Source organism: Nasonia vitripennis, chromosome 3 (genome assembly GCF_009193385.2).
Source record: "Nasonia vitripennis strain AsymCx chromosome 3, Nvit_psr_1.1, whole genome shotgun sequence".
In the NCBI taxonomy this organism is placed as follows: domain Eukaryota; kingdom Metazoa; phylum Arthropoda; class Insecta; order Hymenoptera; family Pteromalidae; genus Nasonia; species Nasonia vitripennis.
In genome coordinates, this window is record NC_045759.1 from 9,954,294 (window position 1) to 9,978,906 (window position 24,613).

Consider the following 24,613-nt stretch of genomic DNA (forward strand, 5'->3'; position numbering starts at 1 on the left):
CAGTTAAGGTCAATTCAACTTTAAATATTTTCACAACCAAAACAGAAATATATATGCAAAAAATGAGCTCTCTAGAAATTAGTTTTTAAATGAGAGCAAATGCAATGCAATGGAAAAATCTCAAAATCTCTCACAACTATTAAAAGTAAATATTCTCATTAATGCCTTAACAAAAAAGCCAAAATATTTATCATTTTCTCCAGGTAAAAATACACTGGAAACCGGAAATACAATGTGCTAGAGATAGTAGTTACTGCGTGACTGTCTATAAGCAAAATGTGAGCCGCTAAATTAAAAAATTCACATTGCCGTTGGTGTGAAAATATGAATGAAAACAGTTCAATTATCTAGATTACATATTTTAAAATTTAAAGGGCATTGTAGTGATAAACTCAAATTCACTGACTCGGATACTGAACTTTTCTTTAAATTCACTTCTTAAACCTCACCGTGGGCGACTTTGGGCACGGAGACACAATATATCTTTATACTTTTTATTCTTTTAATTGCACTTCTCACTTATATTTAAAAAAAAAACTAAATAACATACACACACACACATTATTACCTACTTCAAATAGGGTTAGGGTGACACTTTTCAATGCACATGTTTCAATACTACACTTTTGGTAATGATTAATTTATCAAGATTTCTTGTTGGTAATATTGCATATATTTTTTTCTGAATCCGCTATTCAGATTTCATACTATTTAACCTCATTTCATTTTATTTTAAACACCTGAAAAATTTCTACCAGGGTTATGACTGTTATGAGGGTTATGAATTTAAAGCGTGCGGGTTCTCATCTGTTACCTAGGCAACCGACCATAGCAACCAATCAGAATCACGTATTAAAGGCTTCACAACCAAGTCCATCATTTTTTTAAGAGAGGAACGCGTACTTCGTGGCGCTGATGGACGCTTGACAAGGCGAATGGAACCCAGATCTAGTCCAAACATTTCGAGAGAGCTCCTTTCGACTCAAAACTATAAGGTATATCTGCAAGGATACCGGTTTTATGTCGAAAAATAATCCTTGAAAGAGTTTGGACAGAATTCGGATTTCAGAAACCTTAGTCTGGGTGTGTCCTTATTAGTGTTTTTTTTTATATTATAACGAATAGTGTATAACGATGTGACTATAACAGTATGGATATCTCAGTCAACTCAGCAGTTTGCTTATCATGATGCTAATGGTCAACGATTCGTAGAAAGGATCCTCCTAAAAAATATTGCTTTTTATATCTGCACGCGGGTGAAACGAACAAGCATCTAAAGATTGTTTTCTCATCCGTAGGTTATCACACTGTTTGCAATGTTTGCAAGTTTTTCATTCACACATCAATATTAGCAATGCCATAAAGAGCAATTGCGTGTGCAGTCAAGTAGAGTCGGAAGCGAGCTCGCACGAGCCGAAGACAAATATTGCAACCACACTAGGTCGAAAAGTATACTTATAGCTGTTATTGCACACCACATTTACCATACTTGTCACTCAAATATCCTACGCTCTTTTATGCTGATCAGTGCTATAAAATAGCAAAAGATACTCGTGTCAAAAGTAGTCTTTACTTTATGGTATTGCGTTTAGCTCCCTTCCTGTATTATGCTCGTAAGCTCACCACTCGTATCGTAATAATATATACAATGGCGTGTGTTGAAAATTTAAGTAATTTTTCTATATTCCTTAAATTATAAGTTTAAGCATTTATTATAAGCGCCTTTACAGGCTTGTATGCCATGATTAATTATAAACTTTTGATAAATGCATTATAAACTATTCATAATTAATTTTTTGTTATTATATTCATTCTGTTTTTAATTTTCGCCAAAATAAAAATCAAGTACGTCATATGTGCACTGTTTTGCTATGATATGATTGAAATGAATGACAAAGTATCACATTGTCGGTATATAGTAATCATTATAGTATAGGTCTACACTTATAGAAATCTGAAATATGTATAAACATTCACAAATTGGAAAAATCATAATTACAAAGATGGGTTTGAAAAATGATTTTATTCGAGAAAATATCCAGCATAATTTAAATTTTTACATTCCAGTTGTTATTAAAATATTTCTAATAATCTTTCGCAGGAATATTATCGCAGTTCGTCCACAGTGTCATTAATTAAAATCACACGCATTAAAGGTTAAACAAAACTATCGCGATTCATAATCAGCGGTTCAAAATATAAATAGAAAACTTGGATAAGAAACTGGATAGCCGGCGCTACTTGAAGTAAATTATTCCGCGTACATCATTTACGCGGAATCCGGAGGTCCGTAAGAGTCAGCAGGTGGTCCATAGCTATCAGCTGGTGGCCCATAAGATTGAGCGGGTGTTCCATAAGTGTAAGTCGAGGAAGTCGCAGTGGCCACGCTTTGCACGGCTTTCGGTGGCTCTTCCTTCTCGACGGCGCGCAGAGGAATTTCGTGAACGTAGACCTTGCCTACGATAGGGGCCTCATCGCTCACGTAGGTGTGGAGCTTGTAGGGCTGCTGTTGGAGTACCGGAGCCACGATGACGTTGTTCGTGATGGTCGCTGGGGCTTTAAGGGAGTGGATGAACTCCTTCTTCTTGGCGATTTCATTCTGGACTTTGCTCACTGCGCTGCTAAGGAGGGCCGTTGCTTTTTCTGTCGAGAAAGTCAGAGACAGTTGGATTAGTCGAAATTTATGACTTGATGTGCCGAATTTTTCGCTTTTGTTGACGCGATACTACTCGACGAGAAAAAGTTTGTTGAACTCTAGAGCTCAAACATTACACGCATCGTACGATCAAGAGGATGACTAATACGTTGTTTTAGGCAGCACTACAAACTAAATAAACGATAATATTCGTTCTGTGGAATTTTTCAGGCATTATAGCATCTCAAAATATTCACTAAACAATTTTCCACGGACTCACTGTTTGCCCAGCATAACTCATCGAGTTTTAAAAACAAAAACTTTTGCGCTTATTTCAATTGTAGATGCACGCGATACACTGATGGGTTTTCCCGTGACTGCTTGAATTTCACACGTGAATTAGCAGTGTCGCAACGAGCATTAAAACGCCATTTATCGGTCACATTGTCTATAAACTTTTCTCACTAACATCGCGTATTTTTTCGATCCTCTCACCTTTGATGGGCATCTTGTACTTCAAGAGCCTCTGAGTCTTGTCAGAAACGACAGCGTAGGCGTTGCTCAGGTGAGCTTTCTTCGACTCCATGAAGTTCCTGAAGAAAGCCTCCTTGGCGGTGCGGATGGCAGCCAGCCTGGCCATTTTGGCGGAGGCCGCACCCTTGAGCAGAGCTATTTTGGCATCCTTGAGACTGGTGACCATGCCTACTTTGGCTTTGATCGCGGCTTTGATGCTGTTGGCGGCCGCCTGTTTCTTCAGGACAACGGATTGCTTCAGATCGCCGATCACACCCTTGGCATCGCTGATGAGTTCTTTCTTCGTCTCGATTATCGTTGTCAGTGGGCTAGTGCCGCTCTCTTTGAGGGCGAAGCTCTGGCCGCTTACCACGAGGCAGGAAGCCTGAAAAATGTTTTTATTTATACTACTGCAGAATTTTTTGTTAATTGGAAAACTAAATCAACGATACACTGTATTATCGTTCAACGTATAGGTAACTCTTTTTTTACGAATATATAGAAAATGCAAGCTTGCATCGATTTTCGCCTCTACTCACCACAAAAGCCAACACAACAAAGTTCTTCATTTTCGATGGGAAGTTAAGACCACAAGTAACGAGACTAGTTTGACTCGGGAAAGCCATAACACTGAGCTTTTATACTTAGTTTCAGAATGACGAGTCCTGTGTGAGAACCTACACTTTCCCGAAATGTTCTCTGCCTTTGGGCCATTTTCATAACTGCAATAACCTGAGCTCGTTCTGGAGTTCGCCGTTAGCCATCGGAATTCGGCATTCCTTTGACGCTTTCACTGCACTTCCTCGTGATAAGGAAAATGCAAGCTTGGAATGCTATGAGTGTACGTTATAGATGGATAATTGGTAGTGCAGTGTTTCTTAATATTACGATGCATGTACAGCATATTGATATAAATGAGAAAAAGGAGAGAAGAAAAATTATTGAAACGTAATTTGATAACGACGTATGACATGCAGGTATTGAACATTATTCGATATTCGCTGTAATTAATATTCACATAAGCAATTATGCTTTTATCATATAGTCATAAGATTTTGATAGTATGGTTCATTATATTTATTTGTATTTTCATTCTTACAGAGACAGATGCACACGGACTTGAAAAATTGACAAAATTTGAATTTCAACATTTACAATAACTATACGAATGAAAACGTGCATAACTAACTGCTAAGATTCAATATCCGCAAGATGATTTAGTAAACATCGCCGATAACCCGTTGCTCTTCTTCAGACGAATGTGCGCAATTACATAATTTAATTTACTCCGAATTCACCAGCGTTCTCGAAAGAGAAACAAACATTGGGTATATCGCAAAGTCGGCCTAATACACAGCGTATATCCGGGAATCCCTACTTTAGACAAAAATCATCTAAACAAAAACTCATCTTGTTTACAGCTACTGCCGGGCGACGAGCAATTGGGGGAAAATATTATCGTTCTGGCGTTAATCGGTTTTTCCCTGATCGCTTTCCTCTCGTTTTCGTCACGCAGCTCGGCTATCATGGCTTTTGTGGAATGCGCCGTTTCGTCGTTGTACGCGTCTTGGAATATCAAGGTTGCGGCGGTGAGAATCGAAACTCCAGCGAAGACGATTAACATTATTAACTCTAAGGCGACCTGTCGAAATTTCAAGCATTATTTTTAGCTGGCCGTGTATCAATCGTTCATTAAAAATAATTGGATGACCCGCGATTTCTTAATGAGACGAGATAGCAGTTGCCGCCCTCTCACAACAAAAGTAATCGTCGAAAGTTAAGTGTATGATATTCGTGATGTCGAATTGGCCGAGTAATTATTGTATGTATTGATTAAAAAAATGTTAAAATTAAGTGGCAATTAAAAAGTTGCAATAATCAGCTGTGTACGTATACGCGCATCTCCGAGGAACGCAATCTTATTTTGTTAGAGCTAGATTTTATACAATTGTTGCGTAACTAATTTGCATGTTCAAAGTATTAATTGATGTAGCGAATGTCTTAACGATGATAAACGTACGACTGTTTTTCGAAGCGCTACCAGTTATCGAGGAAAGAATACGGATTCTATAACTGATTAGAATATGTGTTACAAAGCAATTACATTATTTATTTAAAAAAAAGGATGTAACGATAACTGCAAATGCGCTATAAATTAAATTTTCTAGGTTATCATGTACTGACAAATCCTTCGTAATCGAGTGCCATTCTCGCGCAGGAGAACAATAAAAACCTACAGCATGCATTATTACACGACGATAATTCGCAACGCTGTGTCATTTATTACCTCAAAAACGACTCTGAGAATCATCATAAAGTGATCATGTTTCGATAGCCATTGCCACACCATGATAGGCGATAAGAGGGCCGTTAACAATGCTTCCAGCGCGTGAATGACGGCATTCGACACCAATTTCGAGATGACGCCGTCCTCGCCGTATTCCCTGCAAATGCGTGTACAAAGGAGACTCTTCTATTAAATTCACTTTTTAATCGAGTCGCGGAGAGAATGGAAATGTATCGATTTGCATAACAAATAGCGGCATCATCGTTATTGCGCACTATCGCTTTCCTCGCGTCTTCTTTATTTACAAATCATTTAATTTTTCAGCACTATTAATAGCTCCGAGCAGTATTGTAGCAATTTTCTGACATTTTCTCGCCGCACTAACCTAGTCGATAACGATTGACGAATTTCGATTTCCTCGTACGAGTAGTTGCCGGCGTCGTCTCTCATTGGGTCGGAACGGATTACTCTCCAATTTGTCATTTTAACATAGTTGTGTACTATTGATTTTGAAAAATCATTATTTTCTCAGTGCACTGAACGAGCGAAAATGCACTCCAACGCGCGAAATCATGGAAGACACATATTTGTTTGATCCGCCATATTTGTTACGTATATCTATACCTATCGTATTAATATTCGATGGCTTAAGCCATGCTTTGAGTAGTTAAAATTGAAGACAGTGCATTTTGTAATTTTTCAGTATTTTTTATTTCATAAAAATAGAAAAAAAAATAAATAAATACAAAGATATAAATATTGTCGCTTACACTGATATATAAGGTTACACGCTTAGCGAATTATACTCTTTTTCACATTCGTCGAAAAATCGCAAACATCCTAATACTTTTTGCATAATACTTTTGCGCTTATATGAGATTCACATAATTATATCTCAGATCTTTTGGAGCCTCGCCGTAGATTAACATTAATTATAGAAGCATAATTTAATTAAAATTTCATTTTTTCTCATCTATAATGAAAAATCCTCTAACTCATTTTAAATAATAAATACACACTAATTAGCTATAAACAAAAAATTAAATCACAATAATGCAATAGCCGCAGAAAAGAATTTTTACAAATGCGCAAAGCCTTATATATTTTTTAAATTTGACGCAAGTGCAGTATTAACCAAATAGTATTTCGAAATAATTAAGATAAATCACTAGACTCAATAACGTGGATATTCGTACGGTGCATATCGGTATGGATAATCGGAAGGATAATAGTAAGGATTATAATTGGGTTTTGTCCTCTGAACTCTAGGACGCCCGCCGCTAATGGGCTGCCTATCGTTCCTGATTTTCAAGCGTCTGGCCACCTGTTGCCTGTAGACGAACAGAGGCCGAAAAACCCGAGCTTCTTCGGCCTGAAGATCGTCGAGCGTATTTTTGTCCGATTGTTGATCTATGGATCTTCTCGACCTTGAGGATAGCGCCGTGTCCTGTATTAAAAAGTATAATTCAAACTCTAAAAAACTGACTATATCGTATATAAAGAAACGTTAGATATCTCACCAACGCACTGAAGCTACCGGAACTCGATTTCGAATCCGATTCCGAAGAAGACGTCACAACCTCGGGGACGACGTTGTCGGCGTGATTTACTCGAACTCCTATTGGTTTCTCGTCCTTTCCGGGCTCGAGGCTGAAGCGAATCGAGCGAACTTTGCCATCGAAGCCCGTCTCTTGTTTCACGTGAACGCGTTCCAAGTGGCTGTCTTGATCGGTACTTGCCACCGGCAGATCGGTATTTCTCTCCAACGATCCACTGCTGATCACACTTGTCGGATGCGAGGCTATCTCGCCGGCGAGCAGTATCAGGAACGATGTCTGCAAAATCAGAATGATATGTACCATAAATTTGAATTCAGACACGCGTTATACTCTCGACCGCAACCACACGCAAAAAACGAAACGAAAAATCCCTCACCAGCAGTAGGTTCTTCATCTCGCTGATGTTGCTTCGGCGAACAAGAGACTTGAAATGATATTCCCGCGCGCACAACGTATCACCTCGAAACGCACTTCCGTTCTCTCACTCTATAGACCGCGCACTGAGAGCAAAAAAAAAACTGCGATCGATACACATCCGCTGGCGATGGTACTCTCGAGTAGCAACCGGTCCGCGATAGTCTGGCGGCTCAGCTGCCAGCAACAATGCTTATATATACAGAGCTCGCTGCGGCGATCCTCTCGCAGCTTCGTCACCTCTTCGCCGTATAAGAGTTAGCATATATTGCTGAACGTATGTATACATGCAGTTTTGCGCTCGCGTGCCGCGCGAAGCCCTGACTGCATATTATTATACGTGCAAAAGGACTAGGTGCATCGACGATGCAGGGGAGAAAAAAAAAAGAAGTGTCCTGCTCTCTTTCTCTCTCTCTCTCTCTCTCTCTCTCTCTCTCTCTCTCTCTCTCTCTCGCCGTGCGTACACTTAACGATGCTGTGTGCGAACGAGGGACGAGTATCCTTGTGCAGTTCCTTCGAAACCGGAATATTTCCCTGCGCGCAGTGGGTATTATGAATCTCGTGTGTGTAATACGTCATATACGATATTATAATGCGCTCGTGTCGCAATTTCGAGCGATGTTTCGCGCGCGCGGACGTGAGGATGTTCAGATCCGCTGGAATTTTTTAAATATTTTTATTCGTTTATCTTTTAAATTTTTTAACGAATATGCTGGACATTGCATTCGCACGAATCTCGAATGCTTTTGGAAATTTTTTCGGTTTCGCTTCGCCTATATGCGTAAAGACATAATATTGACATAGAGTCCGAAAATGTAGGTATAGGAAGTTTTCCGGAGGTTGATTACTTCGACCAGTGAAAAACACGTCAAGGCAACTTTTGGGTACGAGGTAGAGCCCGTTGTGGGTGACGCAACTGCGAGTGTGTACGTGTAAAAAAAAATTCCAACTTGCTGATCGATCACTACTTTGAGGCCCTTGGTGTTAAACGCCGAATCACGGCAACGCATTCAGAGAAGTGTGTTACGTACACAATATGCGCTCACAGCGCGGGCGGCGGTCATCATCACTTTCCGGTAGCTTCCGCTAATCCGTGTCGGATGTGAGTAACGCTTGTCGCATAACGACCGATATACTTATATGCGTCTATTTACGATGCTTACGTTAATTCGTTTGTTGCGATGCAATATCGATTCGGTGTAGCACAGTTTCTTATAAAATTCTAATAAAAACTAATGTGTGGACTAGTGAAATTCGAAAATTGAAAGAAATTACTTTGTACCATAAGAATTTCGTTTTTGCTGTGGTTTTCTAGATTATCGACTTGTTGTAACATACCGATCGAGGATAAATTCGAAACTTTTATAATTTTACAAATGTTTAGATATTTGGAGATAAAATAATTCGTAAACATCGAGTCGATTGATCTGAATAGTAGCAAAAAATTTTAAATATTTGATTAATTTAATGCTTTGAAATTATGTTTTCTGTGATCTGAAGCATACATTGAAGTTTTTAAACTTTTCTAAAGATTAAAATCAATGCTTTTACTTATATAAAACGGGTAACGAATTTGCTTGTCCTATCATCAAGAAGAGCCTATGATATGCATGCCATTCATAGTAAGCGAATATAAAAGAAAAAATGCCCAATCAAAACAAAACGCAGTATGTAAGCTCAGTAAACGTAGATTACTAAATGTCAATAGCTAAGAAATTCGTCAAAAAGATAATAAGAACTGTAGAACTATTTTCCAAAAGTTTATTTCTATTATCATGCGTATACAATTCCAATTTTCATATTATTTTATTGATTTCTAATTCATAAATAAACAAGATTACATATAGGTTATAAGTCACAATTAATAATCATACCTTAATAATTAGAAATACATTGACCGAGGTAAGTATACTTAGTTAACTAGCGCACTTTTTCCGTTTGTCCGTTTTCCAGACTCCGCATGCTCCGCGAGTCAGTACACAATATCAAATTTGTGACATGAATTTTGAGCCAGAGACGATTCCATAAATCTGAATTATAGGCTATTTATTATTAATTTCTTATTAAAAATCAATTGATAAAACAAATAAATTGTATTTTGTTATTGCACTTTAATTTTTTATAATGTCACGTTAATTATTAATTTTTGATGCTCCTATTTTACAAATGTTATTATTTCTACAAGTCCCTTAGAACATTTCCACTGCTCTTTAATTCGATGAGTCTTTTCCGCTCTCTGAGCCATGCATTCTTTTCTAAAACCAAATCGCTTCTCCCACTATTTCGAACGTTTCTGGAATTTTAAACCTTCTTGGTGTTCTGACCGGTTCTGAGGTTCTGACCGTTTCTGGAGTTTTCAACGCTTCGGGAGTTTTGACCGTTTCTATAGTTTTGAAGGTTTTTACTGGTTTGACCGTTTCTGGAGTGTTGATCGTCTCTGTGGTTTCGACCTTTCCTGGAGTTTTCAAAGCTTCGGGAGTTTTGACCGTTTCTAGAGACTTCACCGTTAATGGATGTTTGACCGTTTCTAGAGGCTTTACCGTTAATGGATGTTTGATTGTTTCTAAAAGCTTTACCGTTAACAGGTGTTTGACCGTTTCTGAGGTTTTGACCGTTTCTGGAGTTTTCAACGCTTCGGGAGTTTTGACCGTTTCTAGAGGTTTTACCGTTAACGTGTGTTTGACCGTTTCTGAGGTTTCGACCGTTTCTGGAGTTTTCAACGCTTCGGGAGTTTTTACCGTTTCTGTAGTTTTGAAGTTTTCTACTAGTTTGCCCGTTTCTGGAGTGTTGATCGTCTCTGAGGTTTTGACCGTTTCTGGATTTTTCAACGCTTCGGGAGTTTTGACCGTTTCTAGAGGCTTCACTGTTAATGGATGTTTGACCATTTCTATAGGCTTTACCGTTAATGGATGTTTGACCGTTTCTGGGGTTTCGACCGTTTTTGGAGTTTTCAACGCTTCGGGAGTTTTGACCGTTTCTGTAGTTTTGAAGGTTTCTACTGGTTTGCCCATTTCTGGAGTGTTGATCGTCTCTGGGGTTTCGACTTTTCCTGGAGTTTTCAACGCTTCGGGTGTTTTGACCGTTTCTAGAGGCTTCACCGTTAATTGGTGTTTGACCGTTTCTGGGATCGGTTTCTCAACCTTTTTTTGCTGCATTCTATCATCCAGCACCACAGTGGAATCATGCATCTTTTCAGTTTGCGTGCCGCTATCTACTTTTTTCGCTAACAACCTTGCGTGACGGTTACTGAGTTCGTTCTCAACTTTGCCAATTTCTGCAATCAATTTCTTAATTTTCAAAAGATTCATCTGCGCCTCCTATAAAAACCATATGTGTATTACTTTATCGGCGCTCAAAGATACTAAAATATACTCTAGATTAATATATTAAATATGTTTCGAGTGCTTACTCCTGTTAAGTTTAGCCTAATATCATTAAATTTCGTCCACATTTCGTACCAGTAGTCTTCTGTCTGACTTGCCTCGCTCATATAAACCAACCCGTCATACTGTTTAAAAATAAAAACATAACTGTAAATGTTGTTTCATAATAACGAATATTCAGCAGTTAATGAAAATTTTTCTTTTACTTACCCTACTCTTGCTCTGATAGGGTTCACCAACGTCATCACTACGACAGGTGTTTGTCGCGGCGTTGTTAGCTTTTTCAAAGCTCTCCATTTCGCTGTTTAAAAATCTCCTCCAAGCACTATGTATTGACCAGTGTATTACTTTAAAGAAAGAATTTTGCAGAGCCAATTAAAAACTCTCAAAAGTATCAACCGGTTTCTTTTTGAAAAAGTAAACAGATTCATATGACAATAACGCTATCAAGACCTACTATAGACTGAGGCGCTTCAATTTTGAACGTAGACTAGCCTGAGGTCGCTTAGAGGGTGATAAGTACTTAGTAAATTTAAACGACAATAACTGTGAGGGCAGCAGCTATCAACGAGAAAAAGCAATTACGGGGTTCTTTTATTTTGTGTTGTTGGTATTATGTTTGAAAAACATCAATATATAATGTTAGTGTGTGGATAAAATAGAAAATTTAACGCATTCATACACCACCTCACAGTTAAATCCAATAAAAATCAATTAAAAATTGCGCAAGTATATTTTACTCTCACTCCTCAAAACGTGGCTATTTTGATCGAAGGTGGAAAACAAATTTCTTTTCAGATACACACTGGTAGGGACATATGTCTACTCGATGCTGTCTAAACATATTATACGCCTATAATACTTACCGATACATACAAACACTATAGTGTGTACCTCAGGTGATCATTTCTGCTTCGTAAACAGCCGAGAACGGACGTCGTTCTAGTGGTAGAATCAAGATTTTTCAAGCGTGAAAAAAGCAGTGTGTAAAAGATGATAATCAAGGAGTTCTCGATACCCCTGGATAAAGATGAACTTACGCGCACGTATTTCGGGCAATACGGACATCGGGATCCTGTGCCCTTGCAGATGCTCAATCGTGAAATCAACGGTAAGATTTGAAAACCGTATCGTATTGTGTGTGCGTGTGTGTCGCGCCGAAGCGAAAAAAAGTGCGTGTAATACAAACGAGTTAAAATGTCTGCTTGCAGCTATGAATATGCAGCAGATGTCGGAAACGGAGCCTTCCGAGCTGGTGCACGAGAAGCTAGATTTGTTTCTCTCTGTGATCGTACATGGGAAAAAAGTCGAACTTGTTCTGCTGCTCCGGTTTTTCGGGAAAATTTTGAAGAGTACCTTTGTTTTTATCTTTTTTTCATCGTAAGCGATAATTACAATCAGGTAATAAGTTCTGTCGTTATTATTACAGTCTTACAGAATCTGATTGGCTACTTGGAAAAGAGAGATGAGCAGACGCAAGAGTTGGAGGTTGAACAGAACGAGAAAATGAAATTGCTTTTCGCGAATAAAGCGCTGGCGTACGTAGTGTCAACCACACTGTGTCTCATCGAGGATTTGGTCGCGGAAAATAATAGTAGCAATGGAATGGTTAACGCTGGTAGGGTGAGTAGAATCCATGTGCTTTCATGAAAAGCTATGAATAGCCACTCGCATTCGATCTTATGTTTTTGTACTTCAGCGCAAGAAACCGGCGCAAAAGTCAGACACCGAAGAAGAATGGGAGACTCAGAGGGAAAAGGTGATGGAAACAGTGCAGAGGTGGTTGCAATTACCGTTAAAAAACGTATGGTCCCCACCGATCGTCGAAGATTCATTCGTAGGGTAAGACTATTTCGTTCATTGGTAAATTTGAAACATTTTCGTCTCCTATATACATCGCTTTCATGTTCCAGGACCGTGAGTCAGATCTGCTACAAGATCCTCGAAAAAACGAAGGACATAAAGTCGAAGACCACGCAAACCCTCATTTTCCAGGTAAAACCTTTCAGCGTTCACGTTTTATACATTTTAACAAAGCACACCTCTTTTCACCCACAGATCCTCGGTACACTGGTGAAGAGGTACAACCACGGCATAGCCTGCGTAGTACGCATAATTCAACTCGCGAAATTCCACGAGGCACTCGCAGTGCCGATCGGGACTGGCGTCGTGCTCATGGCTACCGAATGCGGCTGCACGGGTCTGATCAAGGAAATAGCTCGGGAAATCGCTCAGAACGACATTGGCGAAGCGGACGCTCGGAATTTTGGCAGTTTTCTCGAAGCCGTCGCCACTGCGCAGCCCGACATCGTGCTGCCCATCATTGACAACATAATGGATTATCTGAGCAGCGAAGTGAGTTGAAGATCGACCGAATAGTTTCGCGATGTTCGAATTATGATCTGATGCACATTAGGAAATTTCGATTTCCAGTCTTACGTCATGAGAAACTGCGCGATCAGTATTTTGGGAATAGTCGTTCCCAGCGCTCTGACGGGCGACGACTTGTCAGCTGAAAAGCGCGCTGTAAGAGACGATTGTTTGGATTATTTGGAGGAGCACATTTTGGATACGAGTTCGTACGTCAGGTCCAAGGTGCTTCAGACGTGGCAGAAGCTATGCTGCGAAAGGGCGTTACCCGTGTCCAGACAAAACCAGCTACTCCAGGCTTGTATCTTGAGATTGGAGGACAAGGTCGCGAGCGTTCGGAAACAAGCCCTTCAGCTACTCCGGGCTATACTGCAGAATAACCCGTTTGCATCGAAGGTAACGATATCGTATGAACATTTTTTTAAGCTTATCCTTACGGATAAAACGAAAATGACGTTGCAGATGAATCAAGAGAAATTCTCTCAGAACCTCGAGCAAGCAAAAGCTGATCTGAAACAGCTTCAAACTGACGTGTATCACACCATTGGGGTAGAAGAAGAGAAAGAAGAGCTGTGGAAGACGCAACTGCCAATGATCGAAGAGGCCATCGATAAGTTTACAGAGGATAATAGTAAGTGTATAGTTTGTTTTGACAAACGCGTCTCTTGTGTAATAAGGTGGCTTCATGATTTACAATTTAAATCTCAGCTATGAATAACAACGATGAAGACGATGCCAATAAAGAGCACAACGACATCGACATCAACATCAAGGAAAGTTACGACAAGATTCAAAGTTACATCTTAAAAGATAAAGGCATGAAAGCGGTGAGCTACTTGCATGCCATTTTTCATCAATCTGGTTTCGCCAAGGAAATGAAAAACGAATCCGAGGAGACGAAAAAGGAGGCGCTTCTTCTGTTCATGTACAAGATATTCATGAATTCCAAGCCGACCAACAATAACAACAAGGAGGAAGAACCGGAGAACGAGACAGCTGACAAAGAAAGATCGAAGGAAAAGTTGACCACCGATCGAGAAGAGATAAAGCAGCTGAACGCCCTGAAAGTCAGGAAGACCTTAGTCGCCTACTTGCAAGTAATGACACAAGAGTATCATGATACGTTTTATCGATCTAATGTATTTATTCCAATTTCCATATCATTCGCAGAACACTCACACGTTTTCACTGCAAATCGAAAACAGCATCCCCATAGTGGAAAACTTGCTGTACTCGATAAACTCCAGCGATGCCATAGAAGCCTGTTCTTACCTCGGCACAGCTTACCAGTTTCAAGTAGCAGGAGCTTTGGCGGCGGTTCGAAAGGCGCTCTTTCAAATTTTCTCCAAAGACCAGTCGGTGCGGGACAACCTGGCCAACGTTTACAAGGAGATCTATCTTGGACACTCGGACAGCCAGATGACCAGTCGAGCTAAAGCTCTGCTGGCGGTCAAAGCTCTCATCCAGTTGCTGGATGGTATGTTACCCGGACAAAGCGCGGCGCTGTCCAAGCTCGTCGTATCGTGGAGGAGTAATAAAGAGCTAGATGTAGAGGCGTTGCAAGTGAGCTATTTTACTTTTTTTTAAAGAGTTGACGATGTTGTGTACAGGTTTATGAATTCCGCGTATGATTTTCAGATAATGTGGGAAATGTTCTCGCTCAAACTGCCGAATACCACAGAGGAAGAGAGTCGATCGGCTCTGATGCTTCTGAGAATGGCAGCCGAAGCGGAGATGAACATCATGACCGATAATTTGAACGTCCTTGTGAAAGTCGGACTGGGTCCCAGAGCGCAAAACGATTTGCTATTAGCTCGCGATACTTGTCGAGCTATTCTCGCTATCAAGCAAGACTGTTCTAAAGATATCGACAAGTCTCCGATCAGGTATTTATAATTTGTTGATTTTTTATACATTTGGTATTTAAATATACATTAAATCTGTATTTATTGCAAACAGGTATCCCAACGATCACGAAATGTTTAAGCAAATCACTAGCCTCCTGGTCGGCAGTTTCTTGGAAGAAAGAGAAAACGGATACACGTCGTTCGCCACGGACGCCATAAACGTCATTTACCAGGTAAAAGAGCATCAGCAAAAACAAAACCACGTTATGTACAAATAAACATTCGACAAATTTCAGATGGCCGATCAGCCAGCCCAACTAGCCGAGCAGGTGCTGGCCCAGGTAGCAAAATTAGGAAATTTCATTCGAAGCCCATCATCGAGCTCCCAAGAGTCCGTCGTCGAACATTCTGCCTACAGTCTGTCTCGCTTTCTCTTCCTCATCGGTCACATCGGCATCCGCGAGATGGTCTACTTGGACCAGTCGATCTTCAAGGAATTGAAGCGTCGCAACACAGTTCGCGAGCTCAAGTCGGAGATGAAGGCGCGCGTGTGCAATATGCGCCATCGGCGAAAATCCATGAACGTTTCACTTATGTCCATTGTGTCCAATGTATCGGCATCCAGCAGTATTAACCTGCAAGTACCTGGAAGTGCTCAGCGCTCGATCAGGAGAAACAAGAACGAAGAGGAGCAAGAGGACGGTATGGAGGGCGCCACTGCGGATGATACCGACGCCGAGCATATCAATATGGTTCTCGAGCAGGAACTGCTGTCCGAGTCTGGATATTTGAGGAAATTCGTGTAGGCGGACGTTTGTTGCTATACGTATTTTTTACGAGATGTTTGCAATGATAAAATCGCATGATTTTCAGGCCGCTGATTCTGGACGTCTGTCAACATCCGGACAAGTATCCACTAGAGGTCGTTCAGGCTAACGGAGTTCTGGCACTCAGCAAGTTGATGACGATAAGCTCGGAGTTTTGCGAAGCCAATCTTCAGCTGTTCGTGACTATACTGGAACGATCGGCCTACCCACAGATAAGGGCGAACATCCTGATAGGGTTAGCAGATCTGATGACCAGATTTCCGAACCAGATCGAACCCTGGACGTCTCACATTTATGGGCGGTATGTGAATGCAATTTACTACTAGTTCTATTAATTTACTGATATGTGATCGTATAGACTCAAAGATCCGGATCTGGCGGTTCGAAACACGTGCGTACGGATGCTATCCAACCTGATAATGGGAGAGATGATCCGTGTCAAGGGTCAAGTTGCTCATCTAGCGCTCTGTATGGTGGATGAAAACGAGGCGATTCGTTTGGACACGAAACAGCTGTTCAAGGACCTGTCGCAAAAGGGAAACGCTCTGTATAACGTCATGCCTGATGTCTTGTCTTGCCTGTCCGATTCGGAGCTGAATCTGACAGAAGCAGACTTTCAAACAATTATGAGGTAATACCAAATTTCTTTAGATAAAAAAAGAAAGTTTTCAAGCTCGCTAAGTTCATTTCTCTACATCTCTTCAGCTACATCCTAGGATTGCTGCAGAAGGACAGGCAAGTTGACAGCATCATCGAGAAACTGTGCAGTCGGTTCAAACTAGCCACGACCAAACGACAATGGCGCGACTTGTCCTACTGCCTCTCAGTGCTAAAATTCAGCGCTAAAGGTACCCACTCGTTCAATCGAACCAAAATTTGATTCTAAATTCTAACGATTTCAACCATTCAGGCATAAGAATCCTGATCAACGATCTTCCGCTGCTGAAAGAGCAGATCTACAACCAGGACGTGCAGCGAGCGCTGAGCAGCATAATCGAAGGGGCAAAGCGTCGACCAGAAGCCAAGATGGCTTGTGTCGAACTCGAGGACAAGATCAAAGAGTTGCTCGAGTCCATGCACAACCAAGAGAATCCGGGCGGAGAGTCGCAGGTACCGAAACTCGTATCGGATAACGACGCTATGCCACCACCGAAAAAGCTCGCGCCCAAGTCCGTGAAGAAGAGTAAGCCTGCGAGACGGAGGCGAGACGAAGATGACGAGGAAGACGAGGAGGACGAGGATTATGGAAATCAATCTTCGATTGGCAGGAATTCAAGCTTCAATAGAAGCAGTGAGTATACAGTGTCAGAGTCGTTGCGGACGTGTGCTTGAAAGAGTTCTAACGCTAAATTCTTTTTCAACTGAATTTTGCAGCTAAAAGAGGAAGAGGAGGTGCTGTCACCAATGCTGATGACTCAACGGTAAATAGTGGCTCAGAGGAAGAGTACACTGATAAAACACCCAGTAGGCGAACTACAAGGAGGACTTCAAAGACTCCTTCGCGAGGTAGTGCAACGCCGGGTACGGTCATGCTGATTCAATTATAGCTCTCTTTTAGTACAGGTTTATTATGAAACTGTTTTCAATCAAAGAAATTCACTTTAATTAGTAGGAAGAACTCCACGTCGAAGACTTGCTGTCGAAGCTGACACAAGCATGTCTACACCTACGGCGGAAAAGAGAACTCGATCGAGAAGAACAAGTCTGAAGAATTCGCAATAATATTTATATGGTTGAAATTCGCACGAGCGAAGAAAGATATTTTTGGAAAATCGCACATTTTATTATAAAGTTCATTTAGTGTGTGTATTTAGACGTAATATATATTTTTTTTAATTTTCCTATTTATGATTTGTTGAAAAATATTAATATGGTTAAAAAAATTATTTACTATAGAAAATAGAATATCCCATATACATTTCTTTTTCGAACAATTGTCCTTGATTACCACGAGAAAATTGATTCATATAAAAAAAACGTATCACTCTGTATACGGGCAGCTTTTAGCCGTGGTCGCATAAATTATTGACATATTTCCTTATAGTCCTAGCATCGCAGCACACTACTGACGGGGTAAAATCGTTCACAGTCATCCTGGAATGAGTCATACTAAACGAGGATGCATTGTACAAAAATCAAGCCAACCATTCCGCCACTTTTTGTAATTCGTAAGATGATACATAATAGATATACTACACCGATGACAATACAAAGACAGTTCATGCTTATTCCAGACCAAACAGCGCGACCTTTTTTTTTATTTACCGAATAGTATTTCAGACATATCTCGAGTCGACTTCTTTGTTAGAGTCTCCGAGTATATTTATATTCATCTGATGACGCGGAGCATCAACAACAGCCACAACAACATCCAGACATAATACATGCTAATTTTATTTGAAATCTTCGATATTGCAATTATTTTCCAGCATCCGGTCAACAAGACACCTTCATCCCAAAGTAATCCACAAGTTGATGTTTCTATAGGGCAAAATCATTTTCAATACACAATATCACGAACAATATATTTTCTCAGCCCATTATTAATTGCAGCATATATTTTACGCGCATTATAAAATGGGTTTACATGCGCAAGGTCAATGCTCAGAAGATTTTATGAAATTTTATCCTCATATAGCCGCCGCGTATGGGCAGTGAATCGCAAATAAAAGATCGCAGTATATCCTCGCACGCACTTCGGCGGGAAGCCCCTTGTTAGTCCTGTGTTGACTTGGCAGTTGGCGCTATAACAAAACTTCCTCCGCTGCATGTTTACGATATGTGTGGAGGGGATATTTCGAGTGCATACGTGCATCAGACTAAAGGTGCACCTATATAAGGCTCATCCTCGTGTCCCACGCGACACAATCTTCCAACATGCTGCGATACTTGGTGAGTACAAGCTCTGATCGTGACTGCAAACTGTGCTAAACTAATTAACAATCATTCGCATTATATAGTCCTTTACTGTGTAATTTTTCATTTGGTGCAATTTACCGATGATGACTTTCATTTTTCCGTCCACAGACGCTGATGGTTTTCATCGCGCTATGGGCGAGCTTAGCCTCTACTCTACCCACGAGCGTAGATCCTGTAAAAACTATAACGAACGTGGAACTACCGGATAAGCACGACGCGGAGGCAGAAAAGACTGACGATTTGGAAACCGACGCTACTTTCTGGGGGTGAGTCGATCGTATTATTGTCGCAATAGAAGATTGCTAGCAACATTTTAAAATGTTCATTTTTTATGCATTTCCAGAGGCTACGGAGGCTGGGGTAGGCGACGTTACTACGGCGGCTGGGGCGGACGACCCTACTACCACGGCTGGGGTGGCCGGGGTTACGGTTGGGGAGGAGGATACTACGGCGGAGGCTGGGGAGGTCGTTATGGAGGCTGGGGTGGATACTACTGGTGATCACAGCTATTCATCCGTTTTTTGATCGATATTCATGTACTCATACTGTATAAGCATGCATAATCATTGTTTATTTTTTAAAAAGTGGCCAATTTTGAACGTAGACTGTAAAATTAGTATATCTGTGTAAACTAGATTAATAAATTTAACTGTAATTTTTAAGAGAGCAGAAGTTCAGAGAGAGTTTTAATTTGTCACCCTTCTTCTTGCCTATACACCTATGCTTAATTATATCTTATGAAAACCAGTGGAGTCTGAAGGGACTCAAAAGTGATTTATCGAATGATAGGAAAAAATTTGAATATTTTATTGTATTTTATTTTATTTTATTCTATTTTACTTTCTTCAAATTAACAATGCAATACAAATAATTATAACATATAATAATGACTGTTTTTCGACTTCGTAAATCGTTGCACACATTATTTGTAAACTATACATCATATTATTATTTCAACTCGCGTCAAAACAATAACAGATCGTTTATGAAGTCACTGTAAATTATCGTTATCGGATACTTGAAAATTCTGTACAACATAATAGCGATAATTGAAACAAATAACTTTATGATTCTAACAATAGAAATAATCGTGAGTCATCTATATCTCTAGTTCCACGCGCCGTTAATAAATTCACAATGAATAATAATAAAACGCAGATATCGAACTCACGATCGAGCTCGAATTCAGCATTCGTCAATCGTAATCCGAATCATCTGCTCTATAACGATATCGATTTCCATAATAGCGCGACCTTCCGTAAAAGGGATAACGCTGACGTAGCCGCGTCTCCTGACGATATCTGAAAAGAGGTCTGAAGACCATATCTTCGGCGACGTCCATGTCATCCTCCGAATCGCGAACTAAACTTTCTTTCCCGCTTCTCTGCACACTCGAACTTTCAGCCTGGCTGTCGGCTGTTTCTGACGACTTGCTGACCTGGAAGGCAGGCGACAGTTCTCAACGTCTTGATTCACTCCTATAAACGGGTTTATAGATTTACATACCAATTTTAATCTAGGTATTATAGAATCAGAAATTAATTATTTATACTAGTGATCTTTTACGCTATAATATCTTCAAATTAAAATTGTACACATCGGTATTGCATCGTTTTACGTTGGCGAACTTACCACGCGATCGTAGTATTCTGTGCTATTAGAAGCCGAGCTGTCGTCGTCGTCGTCGTCGTGGTCTTCATCAGCGGACCGTTTCGTTTCCTTTCTGCTGGTACTCGTGCTGGTTTTCTGAGTACTTTCCTCCGAGCTGTCGGATTTGCTGTCATCCTCGTCCGAGTCGATCGACCTCTTCGCGATACCGGTATTGGTTGCGCTTTCAGTCGTACTACTGGCGCCATTTTCGGTCGTGCTACTGCTGTCCGCATCGTCTCCCGAATCGGTCGACCTTTTTACGTTTTCTGTCGTGGTACTGGAGCTACTTCCACTATTGGTTGCACTGCTTCCGTCGCTTTTCGAATCGCTACTGTCATCCTTCTCGTCCGACTCTGCTGATCTCTTCTCCAAATCTGCGTCATCCGATTGGCTGTCGTCGTCGTCTTCGGTACTCTCGGAATCGTTGCTCTGGCTGTCATCGTCTTCATCGTCGTCGTCATCATCATCGACGGATCTCTTCCCGACGAAGTAACTCGGTGCTTCGCTCGACGACTCGATCATCGGCGCTGCATCATCTGCTTGCGGCAGCGATTTCGATAGCAGCTCGACGATGGAATGCTTAGGAAGGCTGAAATCCTGCACTTCGCTTGGGAGAGGGACTTTTTCGGTAGCCACTCCGCTTGAGAGATTGAAGCCCGAAACGATTTCCAGGAGCTTTCCGGGCTCCAGTACCGAATCATTTTCCGAACCATTGGGAAACGACGAGGCTGGGATTGCGATGCCTTGGCTTGTCTGGAAATTCAACATTTATGTTTTTATGGCTTATAGAATGTATATTAGAAATAAGCGATCACTCACGGTATCATTGTCGGTATTGTTAACCAACTGCGACAGGCTGTACTCGTTGACTTCGGCCACTTCGGCAGCTACAGGCTTTCCATCCGTGGCGTTGCTGCTGTTCTGCTGCGGCACAGCGTGAATCTCTTGGCTGTGCGCGATGACCTATTTCCGAAATAGCCTCGTTATTCTCAAATATTTTTGTTTTATCGTTAAAATTCAAAGTAAGTATTAACCAAATTGGGCGCATTCACGGGAAAGAGGAGCAAATCTTTTCTAACGACGACCTCGGAAACCGAGCCGTTCTCCAGAGCAGCTTTTACGGTAGCATCGATGCCGGGATCTTCAAGGCTTACGGTCTTCGTGTCGTTCTGTTGGTCGAAATCATCGCAGCTTACCAGAGCCGCGGAAATCGCGCACAACAGCGCGAGCCCACACTTCACCTGCAATATTCCACGAGAAACGATGAATATTAGTCCTGTAAATATCCCAAAAGTCCTGGCATGTAGCACGTTGCGCAATTCATGCACTGAATTTCTTTAAAATCCAAAAAAAAAAAAAAAATATTGTATCGATTGGAAACATTCGGCTACACGCGAACGTAAACATATTTTTCAACCGATATAGGATAAACATATACTCACTCGCTCGAAATTCCTCATTTTTCTGGGACACCAAGGGTTTTTTTCCAGTCGGTCAAGGCGCGATCCTTCTCTGCGCTTCTGGTTACACTCCCGCGGAAAAGGCGCAAGTCTCTGCTCGACGATAACGGTGCGCCGTGAGTTTTTATATTGGATGAGCGACGCGTTAGCACTTCGCCGCTAAAAGACACGCGCACGGCCCGTATAGTTTTGCTCGATGCGAGGCTGGATTGCCGAATCTCTCGATGTTGATTCGTCATTGTTTTCGTCGCGTTCTCGGAATTTACTTTGCGGCGCTGGAAGTTTTCTGGGTGAAGAGATTTTTCTCAGAAGGCAAATGTATAGTTATGTATCTTCGCTTGAAAACTCGGAGTATGGAATCGTCTGATTGTCTATTACGAAAATTGAATTCTTTAAACCACAAATTACTCGCGCACCCCATCGAGAAATGCCTCAGACAAGTATTAATTTGCATTTGCATTCAACGTAATGATGCGAGATATTTTTAACCTTCGCAGAGTTCACGCGTGAGTTCTATTCTTATTTCCAAATATACGTAACGAAATTATTGACACGTCTCGAGGAGCCGCCGGGCGTTGAGAGAAAAAAATAGGTGCCACAAACGGAAAAAGACACGAAATCTTCGAGGAATTCTACCGCTTGTTAAGCGATTATCACTCAATTTGCCGTCGATTATCAGCGGTTAGCAGTCCCGTCGCGCTCGACGCCTCAAAGCCTATATAAATCATTCTACGCAGCTCGTCTTTCTCGAGTTACACTGCGGATCCTCTCGACATTCAGTTCTTTACGCCGCACATCACTCGCTGCAGGACTCCCGGTGCATCCAAAGTGCTTCGCGTATAAACAAAAGAAGATCAAATCAATCACTATCCGGTCGACCGAGCGAGTTGTATACTTCTCTCCGCGAGGAACTCGATATGGAAGCAATTATGAAGCAGCTGTTGTCGCTTCTGATGTGTTTTTTTCTCGTCTCCCCGTCAAGGTCAGCCGAGGACGCGACGCCGACCTTGACACCTACGACAGAGAGACCTGCTACCTCCACGACGCTGAACGAGGAGGAGCACAAGGCTAAGGAGCTTCCGATCGATTTGTTGTCGCCCGACAAGGTCTTGCTGGATCCGAACGTGGTTTTGGCACGAGTTGTCAGGGATACGTATAGTAACTATGGTGGTGGATGGGGTCAGAGACAGAGTTTCAGCAAACCGTACGAGAGACGTCCGTTTGGCATTGACGGATATTACAATAGGTTGATAAATACCTACCGTCGGCCTGAGCCGCCGAGGAGGAAGGCCGAGGAAGTTAGGAGGAGGTACGAAGCTGCTCCGAAGCGATTTAAAGTGTACCCGGTATTTCCTGGATAATGAATGGTGTAGATATATACATGAGTTGACGTGGCCATATAACTGTTGTATTATTTATTTATTTATTTATTTTCTTTGCAATAAAAAGGCTGAATCGTACAGACACGTATATTATGCTCTTTATTCTCTATATTTTGTTTGAATTCCCTCGTAGTTTTATCAATGTACCAAAAATGTAGTGCCAAAATATGCGTTGTCAGATGTCGCTCATTTGACAAGGCATCAAAAAGTATACATTTTAAGCAAAAATAGTATATTACGATACTAATCCTGTAAAGTAGTTTCACCCTCTAGAAATACCTTTACCCCCTAGTATCATACGATATTGAGTACGATATCAAGTGGCGCGGTAGCGCCACGAAGGCGAGTTTAAGAAGCAGACGAAGCCGCGACGCCCGTGACACTATTTACTTCTATATTGGGTGTTCGGATTTTTCATTATTCAAAAAAAAAATACTTGTAATTACTGTTGGAAAGGTGTTTTGGCTTATTTGAATGTTTTCTGAGCTGAACTATGATTTACAACAAAAATATTAGTGAAAAGGATGCTTATTTTTATAATATGTGAGTGTATATAATCTACAAATGCTAAAATCACGTTTTTCTTCTTCAGCCCGAAATGTGAAAGGACCGTTAAGTTAGCCGCAGGAAGTGTTAGGACCGTGAAGTTGGCCGCAAAGCTATATACAGATGGGAATTGCTTTCTCAAGCAAATATAATAATATATGACGATATTTAAAATTAAGAGGTTGCCGGTGCATACTCTGCGTTCCGGAGCTGTAAGATAATTACTACGTAACTTGCCATGCCGTTTCATGTTTTATTGGTGAACAAATAAAATCTTCTTTTTATATATTAGAACGTCATACAAACACTATAAGTACAATGAAACGGGCATGACAAGTTACGTAGTAATTATCTTGAGAGTTGTTCCTTGCTTCATTACAATTAAATATAATAAACTTGACTTTGTTTGATTGATCTCAGTTCTTTTCTATCTGTAATTTCGTTGCGGAATATATCAAACTCGCCTAACCTTTTACTTTTTTAAAAGTTAATTTTTTTTTTATTGACACAACGTTGTACGTAAACCGAGATGTATAGAGTGCATTTGTGCACGAGCGTGCGGTAAATCGAGGTTTACGCCACGGCTTGTCATAAAATTTCTATAAAGTTGTTAAGTATAATAAATTCACTTGACTTTGACACAATTTGAAACAGTTCGTTTTTTTATTAGCTTATGAGCCTGCGGTGACATTTTCAATCATAAATTTCCACTCAATTCAATTTTTCGACTATTTTTACCAACCAAAACTAAACTTTTTTTCAGGTCGTCGCTTCGTGTGAAAACTAGCACATATGCTTAATTTTTTCAGCAAACACTAGCA

At 40.8% G+C, this 24,613-nt stretch overlaps 6 protein-coding genes and 1 long non-coding RNA gene across 12 annotated transcripts; 3 read left to right on the plus strand and 4 right to left on the minus strand.

Annotated features, from left to right (window-relative positions):
• Positions 1-2,004: 2,004 nt before the first annotated feature.
• On the minus strand, positions 2,005-4,339 carry LOC100679428. Its single transcript, XM_031926214.2, has 4 exons — positions 4,248-4,339; positions 3,688-3,981; positions 3,131-3,533; positions 2,005-2,643 (listed from the first exon to the last, which is right to left on the minus strand). Exons 2-4 carry the CDS (start codon positions 3,772-3,774, stop codon positions 2,270-2,272), a joined length of 864 nt encoding a protein of 287 aa, XP_031782074.1. The 5' UTR covers positions 3,775-3,981; positions 4,248-4,339; the 3' UTR covers positions 2,005-2,269.
• Positions 3,979-4,792, plus strand: LOC116416752. The gene is made up of 2 exons (XR_004227096.1): positions 3,979-4,125; positions 4,250-4,792. It is a non-coding gene; the product is annotated as an uncharacterized LOC116416752 (long non-coding RNA).
• Wds (Wolbachia density suppressor) lies at positions 4,202-7,605 on the minus strand. 2 transcript variants are annotated; one of them, XM_032597743.1, is made up of 5 exons: positions 7,371-7,605; positions 6,956-7,270; positions 5,821-6,882; positions 5,436-5,592; positions 4,202-4,790 (listed from the first exon to the last, which is right to left on the minus strand). In XM_032597743.1, exons 1-3 carry the CDS (start codon positions 7,386-7,388, stop codon positions 6,610-6,612), a joined length of 606 nt encoding a protein of 201 aa, XP_032453634.1. In that variant the 5' UTR covers positions 7,389-7,605; the 3' UTR covers positions 4,202-4,790; positions 5,436-5,592; positions 5,821-6,609.
• Positions 7,606-9,155: 1,550 nt separating this feature from the next.
• On the minus strand, positions 9,156-11,573 carry LOC100679298 (neurofilament heavy polypeptide-like). The gene is made up of 3 exons (XM_003424221.5): positions 11,002-11,573; positions 10,818-10,916; positions 9,156-10,725 (listed from the first exon to the last, which is right to left on the minus strand). Exons 1-3 carry the CDS (start codon positions 11,086-11,088, stop codon positions 9,664-9,666), a joined length of 1,248 nt encoding a protein of 415 aa, XP_003424269.1. The 5' UTR covers positions 11,089-11,573; the 3' UTR covers positions 9,156-9,663.
• A 107-nt stretch (positions 11,574-11,680) lies between these two features.
• On the plus strand, positions 11,681-18,048 carry LOC100119007 (condensin complex subunit 1-like). Of its 4 annotated transcripts, none has more exons than XM_031926211.2 (19): positions 11,681-11,902; positions 12,003-12,143; positions 12,221-12,414; positions 12,491-12,633; positions 12,705-12,786; positions 12,829-13,146; positions 13,225-13,557; positions 13,624-13,792; positions 13,870-14,258; positions 14,332-14,724; positions 14,800-15,047; positions 15,121-15,241; positions 15,305-15,810; positions 15,882-16,136; positions 16,194-16,466; positions 16,541-16,683; positions 16,746-17,126; positions 17,210-17,356; positions 17,445-18,048. In XM_031926211.2, the coding sequence occupies exons 1-19, from the start codon at positions 11,785-11,787 to the stop codon at positions 17,555-17,557; spliced, it is 4,467 nt and encodes a 1,488-aa protein (XP_031782071.1). In that variant the 5' UTR covers positions 11,681-11,784; the 3' UTR covers positions 17,558-18,048. The 4 variants fall into 4 exon arrangements, with proteins under 4 accessions (XP_031782071.1, XP_031782072.1, XP_031782073.1 ...); XM_031926212.2 differs by having other exon boundaries at positions 17,448-18,048; XM_031926213.2 differs by having other exon boundaries at positions 17,210-17,341.
• Positions 17,486-19,426, plus strand: LOC103317396 (glycine-rich cell wall structural protein-like). Its single transcript, XM_008215112.4, has 3 exons — positions 17,486-18,727; positions 18,863-19,020; positions 19,098-19,426. The coding sequence occupies exons 1-3, from the start codon at positions 18,713-18,715 to the stop codon at positions 19,252-19,254; spliced, it is 330 nt and encodes a 109-aa protein (XP_008213334.1). The 5' UTR covers positions 17,486-18,712; the 3' UTR covers positions 19,255-19,426.
• On the minus strand, positions 19,305-22,108 carry LOC100118928 (suppressor protein SRP40-like). 2 transcript variants are annotated; one of them, XM_008215111.3, is made up of 5 exons: positions 21,847-22,108; positions 21,439-21,645; positions 21,224-21,367; positions 20,387-21,157; positions 19,305-20,192 (listed from the first exon to the last, which is right to left on the minus strand). In XM_008215111.3, exons 1-5 carry the CDS (start codon positions 21,862-21,864, stop codon positions 19,950-19,952), a joined length of 1,383 nt encoding a protein of 460 aa, XP_008213333.1. In that variant the 5' UTR covers positions 21,865-22,108; the 3' UTR covers positions 19,305-19,949. The 2 variants fall into 2 exon arrangements, with proteins under 2 accessions (XP_008213333.1, XP_031782110.1); XM_031926250.2 differs by having other exon boundaries at positions 19,305-20,232.
• Positions 22,109-24,613: the final 2,505 nt, after the last annotated feature.

Coding starts and splice junctions, on each gene's coding strand:
- LOC100679428 (XM_031926214.2), bottom strand. CDS start 3,774: ATGGCTTTCCCGAGTCAAACTAGTCTCGTTACTTGTGGTCTTAACTTC. Junction 3,534..3,687: donor TTGTTGTGTTGGCTTTTGTG/GTGAGTAGAGGC, acceptor AACATTTTTCAG/GCTTCCTGCCTCGTGGTAAG. Junction 2,644..3,130: donor GTACAAGATGCCCATCAAAG/GTGAGAGGATCG, acceptor CTTTCTCGACAG/AAAAAGCAACGGCCCTCCTT.
- Wds (XM_032597743.1), bottom strand. Junction 6,883..6,955: donor CCGGTAGCTTCAGTGCGTTG/GTGAGATATCTA, acceptor TTTTTAATACAG/GACACGGCGCTATCCTCAAG.
- LOC100679298 (XM_003424221.5), bottom strand. CDS start 11,088: ATGGAGAGCTTTGAAAAAGCTAACAACGCCGCGACAAACACCTGTCGT. Junction 10,917..11,001: donor CCTATCAGAGCAAGAGTAGG/GTAAGTAAAAGA, acceptor ATTTTTAAACAG/TATGACGGGTTGGTTTATAT. Junction 10,726..10,817: donor TTAGGCTAAACTTAACAGGA/GTAAGCACTCGA, acceptor TGGTTTTTATAG/GAGGCGCAGATGAATCTTTT.
- LOC100119007 (XM_031926211.2), top strand. CDS start 11,785: ATGATAATCAAGGAGTTCTCGATACCCCTGGATAAAGATGAACTTACG. Junction 11,903..12,002: donor GCTCAATCGTGAAATCAACG/GTAAGATTTGAA, acceptor GTCTGCTTGCAG/CTATGAATATGCAGCAGATG. Junction 15,811..15,881: donor GGATATTTGAGGAAATTCGT/GTAGGCGGACGT, acceptor CATGATTTTCAG/GCCGCTGATTCTGGACGTCT.
- LOC103317396 (XM_008215112.4), top strand. Junction 19,021..19,097: donor ACCGACGCTACTTTCTGGGG/GTGAGTCGATCG, acceptor ATGCATTTCCAG/AGGCTACGGAGGCTGGGGTA.
- LOC100118928 (XM_008215111.3), bottom strand. Junction 21,158..21,223: donor ACAATACCGACAATGATACC/GTGAGTGATCGC, acceptor TTGAATTTCCAG/ACAAGCCAAGGCATCGCAAT. Junction 20,193..20,386: donor CAGAATACTACGATCGCGTG/GTAAGTTCGCCA, acceptor CCTGCCTTCCAG/GTCAGCAAGTCGTCAGAAAC.